The 14,203-nt window shown below is 37.7% G+C and overlaps 1 protein-coding gene and 1 pseudogene across 2 annotated transcripts; one reads left to right on the top strand and one right to left on the bottom strand.

Moving 5' to 3' along the window:
* The first annotated feature begins 2,234 nt into the window (after positions 1 to 2,234).
* LOC128200077 (uncharacterized protein K02A2.6-like) lies at positions 2,235 to 4,606 on the top strand (annotated as a pseudogene).
* A 2,822-nt stretch (positions 4,607 to 7,428) lies between these two features.
* LOC113514823 (inactive peptidyl-prolyl cis-trans isomerase shutdown-like) lies at positions 7,429 to 13,178 on the bottom strand. Of its 2 annotated transcripts, none has more exons than XM_052892107.1 (7): positions 13,145 to 13,178; positions 12,938 to 12,999; positions 11,846 to 11,965; positions 10,853 to 11,001; positions 10,232 to 10,347; positions 9,584 to 9,786; positions 7,429 to 8,525 (listed from the first exon to the last, which is right to left on the bottom strand). In XM_052892107.1, the coding sequence occupies exons 2-7, from the start codon at positions 12,988 to 12,990 to the stop codon at positions 7,778 to 7,780; spliced, it is 1,389 nt and encodes a 462-aa protein (XP_052748067.1). In that variant the 5' UTR covers positions 12,991 to 12,999; positions 13,145 to 13,178; the 3' UTR covers positions 7,429 to 7,777. The 2 variants fall into 2 exon arrangements, with proteins under 2 accessions (XP_052748067.1, XP_052748066.1); XM_052892106.1 differs by lacking the exon at positions 13,145 to 13,178 and adding an exon at positions 13,105 to 13,138.
* Between the last annotated feature and the right edge of the window lie 1,025 nt (positions 13,179 to 14,203).

The raw sequence follows: 14,203 nt of genomic DNA, 5'->3' as shown, positions 1-14,203 counted from the left end.
GGACCGCGAGGAGGTCGACCTGGTTGGGTATATTGCTAGCAATGGGATTCTCAGTCTCCATTACTAACAATCCCTTTCCCCCCAACTCGACTATTCCGTCAACCACAATTATTTATGACCTATGGCCAACTTTCGAAATAAATCGTACAGATTAGAGATACTATAAACTGCTTCGGGGGAAAAGATTGTTAGATATGGAGACTAAGGGACCCCATTGCTATAAATATACCCAATCAAATCGACCTCAACATTGTCACTACTGGAAATCGTATTGAATTCCAGGCCTATTCATCACGATGAACTGACCTACCTTTTAAGGGAGGGGGAAGGGATTGTTAGTAATGCAGGCTACCAGTCCAATTGCTAGCGATATACCCTTACAGATTGAACTTCACGTGGTTGTGGGGAAAGGGATTGTTAGCAATGGAGTTTGACAGCCCCATTGCTAGCAGTATCAGCCCTGTCAGGTCAGCCTCCACGTGGTTCCTCCTGGAAACCATCGTGAACAATTCTTGTTGAATTCATCACGATGGACTGACTGACCTGCTTCATCCTCACCTATGATCCTTCGGTTTCTAGGGTGAACCACGTGGAGATCGACCTAATAAGGCATATTGCTAACAATGGGGCTGTCAAACTCCATTGCTAACAATCCCTTTTCCCCCCAGGGAGGCCTATGTTCAAAAGCGAACAGTTAAGGCTGATATGATGATACCGAGGATTTTTTAGTAGTTACACAACTGTATTATATAGGGAGGAAGGGTTTGTTAGTAACGGGGAGGTTAGTCCCCATTGCTATCAATATACCCTATCAGGCCGACCTCCATGCGGTTCCCTTTAAAAATAATCGTGACTAATTTGTCATTGAATTCATCACGATGGACCAATTGACCTGTCTTCATCCTCACCTATCATCCTTCACTGGTGCCTCACCAGCATAGTATACCGATAGCGTAGGCAAGGTTACCATTCCATTATCACCCATTAAAAAACTGTATGTTACATACTCATAGTGGATTCAATATTAAATGCACTAGAGAGCGCTGGTTAAGGTTGCTGGTAAATTTAAGCGTGCGTACACGAGAGATATTTTGTGCTTTTTTATAGGATTAAAAAGTACAATCTTAAAAAAGAATATAAAGTATTTATTTCTTAATAAAAAATCACACATTTGAATATTTACAATATTTATATTAATGGCACAAAGACACTTTACGACGCGTCGATAAGTTTGTATGGAAATGTGAGCTTCCGAAACTATCCGCTAGAGGCGCTACTAATGTTTCAATACAAACATAGCGAGTGAACGCGACCGCAATATAAAACTCTGAACAACTCATACAATTATGATAAAAATATGGCAATAAAATGAACATGGGCAGAATGTTACAACAAAATATATTCATTTACATTCATACAAATTTAATTCGATATTTTAGGACACCAAACAAGTACTGTGCACATCATAATGTCTATGGTCCTGTTTTTTTTTTCTTCTTTAGTGGCATTGACCATTTGACACCATAACAAAGTTAACAAAGGCGAACTTATCTCTAAAAATGCTTGAGTACCTCTGTCCCATTCGTATTTCTACCGTGAAGCAGTTGTGTTTGCATGACTGTGTATCGGTTTGAAGGGTGGGATATGGCAGTGAATTTACTGGGTACAGAGGAATAACACATGAGTCCTCAGGAATGGCAACGCATAGGGGGTATCATGGGCAAAACAGTATACTCTGTTGTCTATGGTACTGCTCATGTCTATAGGCGACGATTACCACTTTACACCAGGTGGACCGTCAGCTTGTTTGCCATTCTAAGTTGTATAAAAAAGAGATCTCTTCCAGTCAACCTAACACAGTGGCGTAGGAAGTAGTGAGTGGGCAGTAGTAGTGCTAAACAGAAATTAAAATAAATATTTACATAAATTACAAATCATGAAATATGTAGTTACAAAAGTGTATACATATATATGTAGTCATACAATGTAACTAAACTGTAATATTGTTTATGAATAATAGTTAGTGGAAGGTCGTTGTCGTATAGGCAGGTCAAGGATATGGCCTGCGATAGAACTGGCTGGAGGAAGATGCATGAACTAGTTGCACTGACAAGAGGAAACTGTTAAATGAGAAGAAGAAGTCAGTTTAAGAAAGTAGGGTAAGAATAGAAGTTGGGAAGGAGATATGGATGGATTGAAGTAGGTATTAAAAAGGGAGAGTGATGTATCTGCTACCCTCTTTTAATAATAATGAGCATAATTATATCTACCTACATATATATTAGTAATGGGAGACTTGATGCGCTGTCAGTAATAAACCAGTATTCTTGCATACCAGTTGTTATCACTTCGCGAACCATCCTTAATACATATCAGTGGCGACGAGGACGATCCTACCTACAATAAAAATGTCTTTTATAGGAAATATACCTATTTTTGACTATAAAAACTGTGAATATTACGGTCTATTTTTAAAGGTCGACTAATTCAATTTTTAAAAGTGAATAATGTGAAAGATGACTGTAAATGTGCAATATTGATTACGCATTTATCGGACAACTCATACCGTCTAGTGCGTAACCTAGCCTATCCTGAAGAACTGGAGACGCAAAGTTTTGAAAACCTGGTGTTATTACTCGACAGCCATTTTAAGCCGAAACAGTGTTCATTCGCCGACAGAGCAAAATTTTATTCCGCAACAAGAAACTGCGGGGAGTCACTAGGAGACTGGGCGGCACGACTAAGAGGTTTAGCAAGTTACTGTGACTTTGGTGTTGCCTTGGATACAAATCTCACGGACCGTTTCGTCCTAGGTCTGGGTCCAGGTCCTGAACGCGATAAATTGTTTGAACAAAACGTTTCCGAGTTAAAGTTAGCACGTGCCATTGAAATCGCGGAAAAGGCAGAATGTGCTAGGGATGCAAAGGCATTCGTATCAGACTCAGTGGCTGTGAAGGAAGAAGCGATATATAAGTTATCGTACGGATCTGCAAGGAGAAATTACGGCGGTAATGGCGGTGGCGGCAGTAAAAATGGCGGTGGCGGCAGTAAAAATGGCGGCGTCGCGAATTCACGTGCGGCGTGGACGTCGCAGGCTAGCCGCGATCAATGTAAATATAATCACGAAATACAGTGTTTAGTATGTGGTATGAAAAATCACAGTGAAGATAAGTGCCGTTATAAAAATTACAAATGTCAAAAGTGCGGTATTAAAGGGCATTTAAAAAAGATGTGTAACAAAAAAAATAAAAACGAACATGTTTACGTAAATCAAATCGGAAAAAATGATTCGGATAGCGACACCGGATGTGACGAGTGCCAAAACTTTAATTTAAGATATGTAATTAATAATAAGCCGATACGTATAGATTTGATGTTAAGTAATAAGTTCGTGACCATGGAATTAGACTCTGGATCAGGTGCATCAGTCATTTCAAAAAATATGTATAACGACATGTTCTCAATGCATAAATTAATGTATAGCAATATTAAAATGTGTTTGTATAATGGACATAAAATTTCACCTTTAGGGTATTTTGTAACTAAGGCCATATTTAATAAGAAAACAAAAACGTTGAAAATATTCGTAGTAGATTCGACCGGCCCTCCTCTACTGGGTCGTGATTTTATGTCCACCTTCGATCTTGTGTTAACTACAAATATTAATACCTTGAGTTATGATATTGATGTAAACACATTACTGGAACGTTACCCTAACCTATGGCGAGATAAGCTCGGCAGCTTTAACAAGTTTAAAGTTCATCTACAATTAAGGGAAAACGCGGTTCCAAAATTTTTCAAGGCTCGCCCTATACCCTTTGCCCTAAAAGATAAGGTAGTATTGGAATTAAATAGACTGGTAAATCTAGGTATATTGATTCCAGTTAGTAATTCGCGTTACGCAACGCCTATTGTACCGGTGTTAAAAAAAGATGGTACAGTAAAAATTGCCGGCGATTACTCTGTTACATTGAATAAGGATTTATTAATTGATAAATATCCTTTACCAAGGATCGAGGAGGTATTTGCAAAACTTGGTGGAGGTGAACAATTCTCCAAAATTGATTTAAAAAATGCATATAATCAGTTTTTACTATCAGACGATTCACAAGAACTTACGACAATAAATACACCGAAAGGGCTATTTAAATATACGCGACTTGTTTACGGCCTCGCTAACGCACCAGCTGTATTTCAAAAATCGATCGAAATAGTGTTGTTGTTAGATGACATCTGTATAACAGCTTCCACAAAAGATAAACATTTAGAAAGGCTAGAACAAGTACTGAGCAGATTAGACGACGCCGGTTTACGATTACAAAAAGATAAGTGTGAGTTTTTGAAAGAAAACGTTACATACCTAGGGTACGTAATTGATAAAAATGGTTTACGTACAAGTCCAGAGAAAGTAAAAGCTATAATGAATTCTCCCGAACCTACGAATGTTACTGAAGTAAAAAGATTCTTAGGTGTAATTAATTATTATAGAAATTTTATACGGAATGCGTCGAGTATTATGAGCCCGCTTCACGAGTTGTTACGGGACGGCGCTAAGTGGGAGTGGGGCGAGCGGCAGCGGCTCGCTGTGCGCCGCGTGCGCGCCGAGCTCGCCTCGGAACGGGTGCTGGCGCACTTCGACCCGGCGGCGCAGCTAGTGCTCACCGTGGACGCGGGGCCACTGGCCTCGGGGCGGTCTTATCACAGCTTGACAGTGAAGGTCGCGAGCGTCCGCTGGCTTTCGGTTCTCGTTCACTCTCGAACAACGAACGGAATTACAGCCAAATACAGAAAGAGGCTACGGCAATAATATTCGGAGTGAAACATTTTCATCAATATTTGTATGGCCGAAGTGAGCCGTTCATTCTTAAGACAGATCATCGACCGCTAGTCTCGATATTTAATGTTAAAACGGGAATTCCGACTACGACCGCGCTACGACTGCAAAGGTATGCTATTATTTTGTCGGCATACAATTATGTTGTTCATTATATTAGTAGTGAAAAAAATGTAGTTGCGGATTATTTTTCTCGTGCACCGGTTTCGGAAACAATATGTGAAAGCGACAAAGAGTATGACGCATACTGCGCCATAAATTTTTTAGACGCGGCTTCATCGGCGGTACTGTTTAACAATGTAAAAGAGGCGACTAAGAAAGATAAGACATTACAAACTGTAATCAAGTACATGAAAGTGGGGTGGCCGCGTAAAATAAAATGTAAATCAATTATTCCATTTTTTCAATGTAGGACTGATTTACAATTTGAAAATGAGGTTATAATGCGTGGTCATAAAGTTATAATTCCGTCAGCATTGCGTGAACGGATGTTACATGAACTGCACAGTACACACTTAGGTATAGTTAGAATGAAGTGTAACGCGCGCGGTAGAATGTGGTGGGGAGGTATAGACGGCGACATCGAGCGTTGGTGCGGCGCGTGCGAGCAGTGCGCCAGCGTACGTACCTCACCGGCGCGCGCCGCGCCCGCGCCCTGGCAGCGTCCACACGCACCTTGGCATCGAGTTCACATTGACTACCTGTCTGTAGGGCAACGGGTGTACCTAGTAGTTATTGACTCGTTCTCAAAATGGCTAGAGTGTATTCACATGAGCGCCGGCCTCACCACTCAAGCACTTATAACTAAATTAAAACAATTTTTTTCAGTTTTCGGTATACCTAACACATTAGTTTCAGATAACGACGTCAAAATAAATTGTAAAGAATTTAATGAATTTTGTTCCAGTAATGGTATTAAATATATTACTTCTCCAATTTACCACCCATGTAGCAATGGGCAAGCGGAAAACTCTGTCCGTACATGTAAAAAAATGTTAAAAATAGTTTTAAAAGAGACCTCAAACCAGTGTTCGCTCAATGAAAAATTAATGGGTTATCTATTTGAGTACAGAAACACCATACACTGTTCTACAGGTCAATCACCCGCAAAATTAATGTTTGGTAGAAATCTAAGATCTCGACTTGATTTAGTACTGCCTACAAAACATAAATATTCGTATAGTGAAAACAGCGACAGGAATAAAGCAAAACCCAGTAGATTTTTTAAAAATGGTGACAGGGTATTGGCGCGCTGGTACAGTGCTAGAAAGAAATATTGGAAATTAGGTGTAATTGTAAACACTATTGGTAATAGATTATTTAAGGTATACATTGATGATCTAAATACTACATGTGTTAGACACTTAGATCAAATAATACACTACAAGTGCGGAAAAACCATTGATAATGGGAGAAGTAAGCCACAAAACATCCACCCTTGTCCTGTGTACGGCCAGGGGACTCCGTCATTTTCACCACCCCCTACGGTATCAGTATTACCACAACAACTGAATGAGCAAAACCTGGTTAACACATCTTCGGTGGGGGGTGCGGAAGATAACGAAGTGCCAGCCACTGAATGAAAAATTAATGGGTTATCTATTTGAGTACAGAAACACCATACACTGTTCTACAGGTCAATCACCCGCAAAATTAATGTTTGGTAGAAATCTAAGATCTCGACTTGATTTAGTACTGCCTACAAAACATAAATATTCGTATAGTGAAAACAGCGACAGGAATAAAGCAAAACCCAGTAGATTTTTTAAAAATGGTGACAGGGTATTGGCGCGCTGGTACAGTGCTAGAAAGAAATATTGGAAATTAGGTGTAATTGTAAACACTATTGGTAATAGATTATTTAAGGTATACATTGATGATCTAAATACTACATGTGTTAGACACTTAGATCAAATAATACACTACAAGTGCGGAAAAACCATTGATAATGGGAGAAGTAAGCCACAAAACATCCACCCTTGTCCTGTGTACGGCCAGGGGACTCCGTCATTTTCACCACCCCCTACGGTATCAGTATTACCACAACAACTGAATGAGCAAAACCTGGTTAACACATCTTCGGTGGGGGGTGCGGAAGATAACGAAGTGCCAGCCACAAACGTAGCAGATTGTATTGTTCATTCTGATGGTAATGTCTGTAGAGTGGTGGAACGTGAGGGCGAGGATTTGGTGGGACAGGAACCGGAGGTTCAGATACCTCAAACTACATCTACCATTCAGAATCCAGTCACCATACAATCGTCACCCGGACGTTCCAAACGGCCTAGAAAGAAAGTAGATTATACAGTTTTCTTTAAGTGAAGGCCTAGTTTATTTTGTTTAGTATTAAGATATTTTTAGATGTAAAATGTACTTATTAGGCATGGACAGGCACCCTAATAAAGTATTGTTTGTTTTTCCAACAGGTTTCAAAATTAGGGTGGAAAGATGATGTATCTGCTACCCTCTTTTAATAATAATGAGCATAATTATATCTACCTACATATATATTAGTAATGGGAGACTTGATGCGCTGTCAGTAATAAACCAGTATTCTTGCATACCAGTTGTTATCACTTCGCGAACCATCCTTAATACATATCAGAGAGAGTTTTGGTAAAATTTTGGACATGAGAAGACAATGTGATTCAAGTCCGACGCTTCAGTACTGCAAGTACACAAGTGCATACTTAACTTAGACGTATATGAGTTAAAATGTTTGTTTTTACATTTTAATAACCTTTTGTGTACAATAAAGAATAAAGAAAGAAAGAAAGAAAATGGTAGTCGAAACGAGAACGGCTTCCTACCCCTTAAATATGGGTCTTTAAATCAGCTTTTGCATTCTAAGTTTAATAAAAAAAAAGCAAAGTGAGAGATTTCGACACTGCCACACTTCGATATGAATGTTTTTGTATATAAAATTGTTTACATAAAACATAACTATGCCATTTTCTTCACTATGCTAACTTTCTTCCTCTTCCCCTCGCCATCTTCTAAAACGACAAGCCCTTCAAAATCACTCGCCAAAGATTTGATACAATCAACCTCATCTTTCGTCATGCCGGTTGGCAAATCGAATTTACTGTACTCATTTCTTCCCGCCAAATCTTGACACATATCGCGGACGCCATTTTGAAAATCCTCGTCCACGTTGTAAACTTTTTCTTTTTTTTCCACAGGCGCAGACCCAAGAGCATTCTGCCACATTTCTTTTTCCTTCACGGCCGACCTTTTTAAATAATCGTCTAATTCAGCCAACGTTTTGCCTATTTCTTTATTTTTCGGCTCTAATTTTAATGCCCTCTTATAGTATATTAACGCGTCTTCGTTTTTACCTAACATCTGATGTGCTTTACCATAATAATACAGAGCTTTGCAATGTTTATCTAAATCGCTTATCCTATCTAAGTTTTCACACATAATCAATGTATACTTTGGTTTATTTATTTTATAGTAACAAATAGCTAAGTTGACATAGACAATAATTTTTAACTTTTTAATTTGCTGCTCCTCCGCTTCGTTTTTCGGTTGGGACAAGCCTAATACTGACATAGATTGTTGATAGTTCCTTATGGCTTTTTTATATTTTTTCTTTGCAAATATGTCCTTTGCTTGGGAATGTAACGCATCTACGATTTTGACGGTGACCTCGAATTTCCTCTGCTCCTCCATGGGAAGGTCATTAAATCTGTAATCAAAATAATATTAGAAATAAATAAATAAGTAAATAAATAGTCATAGATATATTACAAAATATAGGAATTTATATAAAACAATTATAAATAAATGGCCACGTGGTCCTGGCATAGAAAAGGCTATCCATTCCTTTCTCGTGAGCGTCATTAGAGCTAACTAAGGGAGGGCGGGGGGAAAAGGGATTGTTAGTAATGGAGACTGAGAATCCCATTGCTAGCAATATATCCAACCAGGTCGACTTCCTCGCAGTTTCCCCAGGAAACTATTATGATTAATTCCTGATGAATTCATCATGATAGGCCCTGGCATCATGATGAATTCATTAGGAATCACCTGGCATCGCTGGTGCCCCGCCAGCGTATCCCGTTAGCGCAGGCGGGGTTACCACTCCATTTTCATCCAATAAAAACTAAGGGAGGGCGAGGGACGGGCAGCAGTCTCTCTTCAAACATCTCTAAAGCCTGACTGCGGTTGCCAATCCTACCAAGCGTGGCAACTACTGGCAAAACCCCCCAAGCTGGCTTATATCCAGCAGTGGACGGTTAAAGGCTGGTATAATGATGACGAATATTATAAAAGAAAAATATTTTGTTCATTGTAATCCCTTGCTTTATGATTTTTTGCTTTTGGGGTCTAAGGACAATAAGCGTCCTTAGTTATTTGACCTCAAAGTGTGACGCAATCGATATCCCGTTTGCGTCAGTGTTTCCCAGCCTTGTTTGTGCCATGCCCCACTTGAACATTTCTAAAATTTTTATGCCCCTATACATAATTTTCCCCGAAAAAGTTTACTTGACGACTCTAATCGCCCAGTTGATATTTTGGTAACGTCAAACGAAATTATACCCAATAAGTATTTTTTTTTTGTTAAATTTGACACCGATATGAACTCGTAGCATTGCATTTAAATGGTCCAGAGCAAGGGGGTTAAAATCACTTCTAGTCCATTTTTTATTGCTCCCTCCCCCCTTAACTATCAAATTGGCCCTACGTTGGGAAACACCAGGATAAATCCTACTGTTCTGTAATTAGTAAAATTAATATACTCACCGCGCCGTAGCATACATATCCCTGACCGAATACAAAGATATGATGAACAGGGCCGGCTCAGGGCGGACCCGGGGCGGCGCCCCGCGCGGGCCCCAGGCGGCGGCCGGCTGTAGCAGCAGGTGGAACCGGGCGGTCGGGCCGTGCACTGTAGTCAGGCCCACCTCCAACCCTGGCAGGATACGGCCGGCGCCCAGGCGAATCGTCTGTGAGAGAGCATTAGTTATAAATGTATTAATAGCTTGATTTTTTTTATACAACTTAGAATGGCAAACAAGCTGACAGCCCACCTGTTGGAAAGTGGTAACCGTCGCCTATAGACATGAGCTGTACCGTGGACATAACAGAGTATACTGTTTCGCCCATGATACCTCCCATGCGTTGCCATTCCTGAGGACTCAGGTGTTATTCCTCTGTACCCAGTAAATTCACGCCGTATCCCACCCTTCAAACCGAACACAGCCATGCAAACATAGCAGCTTCACGGTTGAAACATAAATGGGACAGAGGTACTCAAGCAATCGACTTTTGTACAAAGTCTCTCTCTGGTGTGAAAATAATGACAAAAAGCATTTTTTAGAGCATTATTTAGGTGTGTTAAAGTTTAATAAATAAATAGATATACAATAGCGTAACTAACAATGTACATACCATGGGTGCACCAGAATTCATGGTGAGGGTCGAATCAAAGGGTATCTTAGTCTTCTCCCAATAGGCAGCGTAATGCAGGGTTACCTCAGCGTCCACTGGCACCAAGGGACCATCACCTGCAAATAATGAATGAATGAAAACTATTTATTGTCCCCTTCAAAGAATGATACTGTATCACTTTTAAAGGTGAAGAAAGCAAGATGAAGAGGCAACAATGGCTAGCCAGGCAACCTTAGGATAGAGAGGAATAATTAAAAATGTGTCAGGTCGAGGCGTAACAGAAAAATAAGATTAAAAAAAGAGAAATAAAGCATAAAAAAAAAAATATACTTATAATAATAAAATACTTACATAAATAGATACCAATAAATTATACATAAATATATATGAATATACATATATAAACTTATATAAAGACTTTTTTTTATGGATGATATTGGAATGGTAACCCTGCCTGCGCTATCGGTATTGCCATTCTAAGTGGCATAAAAATAATACAACATTTTTTAAATATTTTTTTAGGGACTACCCTTTAGTTTCTTGATGTTGTGATATTTTAAACATTTTCCGTAAGAATAATAATTATTAAATAATATATTATTAAATAATAATATTTCATACCTTCTTCCAGGATCAGTATTTTAACATCCCCACTAGGTACGCAGTCCACCATCTTGGCCGAGAGCTCGCTGAAGGACAGGTACTCCGGGGACGCGAGCATCAATTTGTCTGTTGAGTCCTCAATATTTTTTAGCACATCTTCAACATCACTGTCAAGAAAAATTAAAATTAAAGGGTGTGAAGAGCTCTTTACAAAGGACTTCAAATAGAAGGAAGCTCTCAATTTGATTCCATTTTTTTTACGTTTGTTACCTCATAACTCAGTCAGTTGTAAACCAATTTGGAAAATTATCAGAAATATAAAAAAAGAATTTTCTAGAGTGGTCTAGAACTACCCGCTACTGATTGCAGACAATCAAAATTGGCCATGCCAATGTTGAGTCGAGGACTATCAAAACGTCTATTATATCTAGACAGGAAAAACCTTGAAACAATAATAGGGACAATAATCAACCATTGTCCATTAAACAAACATTTATACACAATAGGAGCCACATACAGCCCTCTATGTCGATGCTGTTTTGATGCACACGAAACAGTTGCTCATAATCTTGGAATATGAAACAATGACCCATTAACATTTAGAAATCCTCAGAACGGTGAGTTCGCTCTGTGAGGCCTGTGAATACCAGGAAGCTTTTGTGCTTCTGGATGGAGCTGGGCTGCCTGTACTAACCATAACTCTGTCACACAGTGACCCAAATGACAGGCTTAGCACAGAAAATAGAGTTCAATTTACATTATATTATATTACATAGTTTAGAACTAAACAAATTTGAAATGTATATATAATAATAATAAATTTGAACTATGTTTCAGTACTAAGCCTAATCTGCCTTGTCAATACAAGAGGCTCAATATTGTTTGCTCTTTTTCCATTCATGTTCCTTCCATAAAAATACTGTGTTTTACTGGTACAACACTTCTTTCAAAGGATGCTACCAATTACAAATTTTCCATAAAGATAAAAAAATTAGAATTTAAGAAACCAACCTGTCCTCTCCATCGTCTAAGTCTGGATATAGATCTTCGTCCATGTTTAAACACATCTCGCTTTGTTTCTTTTTAAAATCCATGTCAATGTGAAACTCTGTTGCCGATGTCATCAGTTCCCTGAAATAAATAGATTTTTTATCTTTTCCGCTGCTAGGAGGAATCAGTGTGACATCAAATTTATTAATATTTTAATAAGTTAAAAAAAAAATTTGTTTGTTCTTAAAACTTGAAGTATCCTGTTAAAAAAGTTAATAGAACTTTTATGGGAATGAGTGTTAAATGTTATAATAAGATACCGAAGGATATTTTAGATCTACCTTTTAATAAGTTTGTTCTTAAAACTTGAATAAAGTATCCTGTTAAAAAAGTTAATAGAACTTTTATGGGAATGAGTGTTAAATGTTATAATAAGATACCAAAGGATATTTTAGATCTGCCTTTTAATAAGTTTAAAACTGTTATTAAAAAACACTAATTGAATAAAGCCTATTTATTACACATTAAATGATCACTTGAATGGCAAGTGTCCATGGTGTTAATTTTCTAAAATTGTCTACATAGTCATTTAAATATATATATATATATATATATATATATCCTGAGTCACCTGTATCCACTGACTCCCTGCAATGCAATTCAGGTCATCCATCTAGTGAGGCAGCGTGCTACACTGCATTTATCCATATGTGGTCACTACTTAAGAATCTTTCTTCCCCAGGCCTCCGGCTATTAGGAAATTTTGCCAGTAGTTGCCACACTTAGAAGGCGGTTTGGAAACTACAGTTAGATATTGATCATGTTTTAAAAGAGACACTGCTGCCAATCCCTCGACCCTTAAGTTCCATTAGTCACTTCTTTGGACACCCACACCCATTTTATGTCAGGGCACAAGGGAACATTTTTTAACAAAGACCTTTTAGAAACCAGCTTATTCCTTCTTAAAAGGCCGGCAAGACACATGCATTTTCTCTGATATTACGAGTGCATATAGGTAGCGGTGTTTACCATTAAGGCGCAATTTAGAAATTAGTGAAACGCGAAAACTTAATTTTATTTGATAAACAATTTTAATGTTGTTTTTTTACTCACCTCAAATTTATACCTTTCGAAAGTTGAACGGGATCTTGAAATACTTTTTCCATTTTATCTTCCTGTGAAAGTGTTTTTAAAATTGAAATACGTATTAAATATTAATAATATTATATTATTAATTTAAAAACATATAATAAATAAAAATTAAAATTGAAAAAAGTTACATTCATTTTCAGTTTAGATAAGTCAATGTCAGTAACTCACTATAGATAGTAATGTCAATCTAAATCGGTTCTGTATCTATGGTCTAGACTGAAGCAACTGCTATCTGAGAACAAGATTAGACTGCTGTATAGACCAAAGAGAACAAATGGTAGGTAGTTGAAACCAATGTGACCATTTGTGGTAAATTTATGCCGCTTTGGCAAATTTCGCTCCCAAATTATGTCCGTGGCAGATCATACTAATGATTTACAAAAACGGCAAATTTTGACAGATTTGAAAGATTCCAAGAAAATTCACATTACTTAATTTGAATTTTCAATAAATTCATCTTTTTACAAATAATTACATTAGTTATATAATTACAGTATAAATTATTTATTATTTAGTCAGATTATACGAGAATATCACGCTTGTTCTGTTTTTAAACAAGTGCGTCATTTGATTATGAACTGTAAAGAAACTGCAATAGTGTTTCTAATCTCCTTTATTGATTTGGTTACTAATCAAATTATGATTTTACCTCATTCTCTTTTGGTGTATATTGTGTTCGATTTTATGTAATGAATCATCAATTATGAAAAGAAAATAGAAACGTTTTTATCGACCTGAGTGGGTCCAAGATCCCATGCTTTCTTCCTGATTATCGAGGGCTAAGAAGAAGGCCAGTACGTTGCATTCTATAAAGCTTGCAACTGTAAATTAATTACTAGACTATCTTGTTTAAAAAAGCAAAGATCATCTTAAAAACATTTTTGAACATGTAATCAGATTCTTCAGAGATTTTTCAAAAATAATTATTTTATTAAACTGTTTCACGTTGTACAGTTATTTTTTTAAGAAATCTTCATTAAAAGAAGAAGTAAAAACGCTGGAACTAAATTTTCGTGGTATGCTAGTGTAACACAATTTACCTTTACCGAAAAACATAAAATAGGAGGGAGACTTTGTACAAAAGTCGATTGCTTGGGTACCTCTGTCCCATTCGTGTTTCTACCGTGAAACAGTTGTGTTTGAATATCTGTGTTTCGGTTTAAAGGGTGGGATATGGCAGTGAATTTACAGAGTATAGAGGAATAACATCTGAGTCCTCAGGAATGG

Source organism: Galleria mellonella, unplaced genomic scaffold (genome assembly GCF_026898425.1).
Source record: "Galleria mellonella isolate WM207_F2 unplaced genomic scaffold, CSIRO_AGI_GalMel_v1 utg150, whole genome shotgun sequence".
In the NCBI taxonomy this organism is placed as follows: domain Eukaryota; kingdom Metazoa; phylum Arthropoda; class Insecta; order Lepidoptera; family Pyralidae; genus Galleria; species Galleria mellonella.
This window is presented reverse-complemented; position numbering and strand designations above follow the sequence as displayed.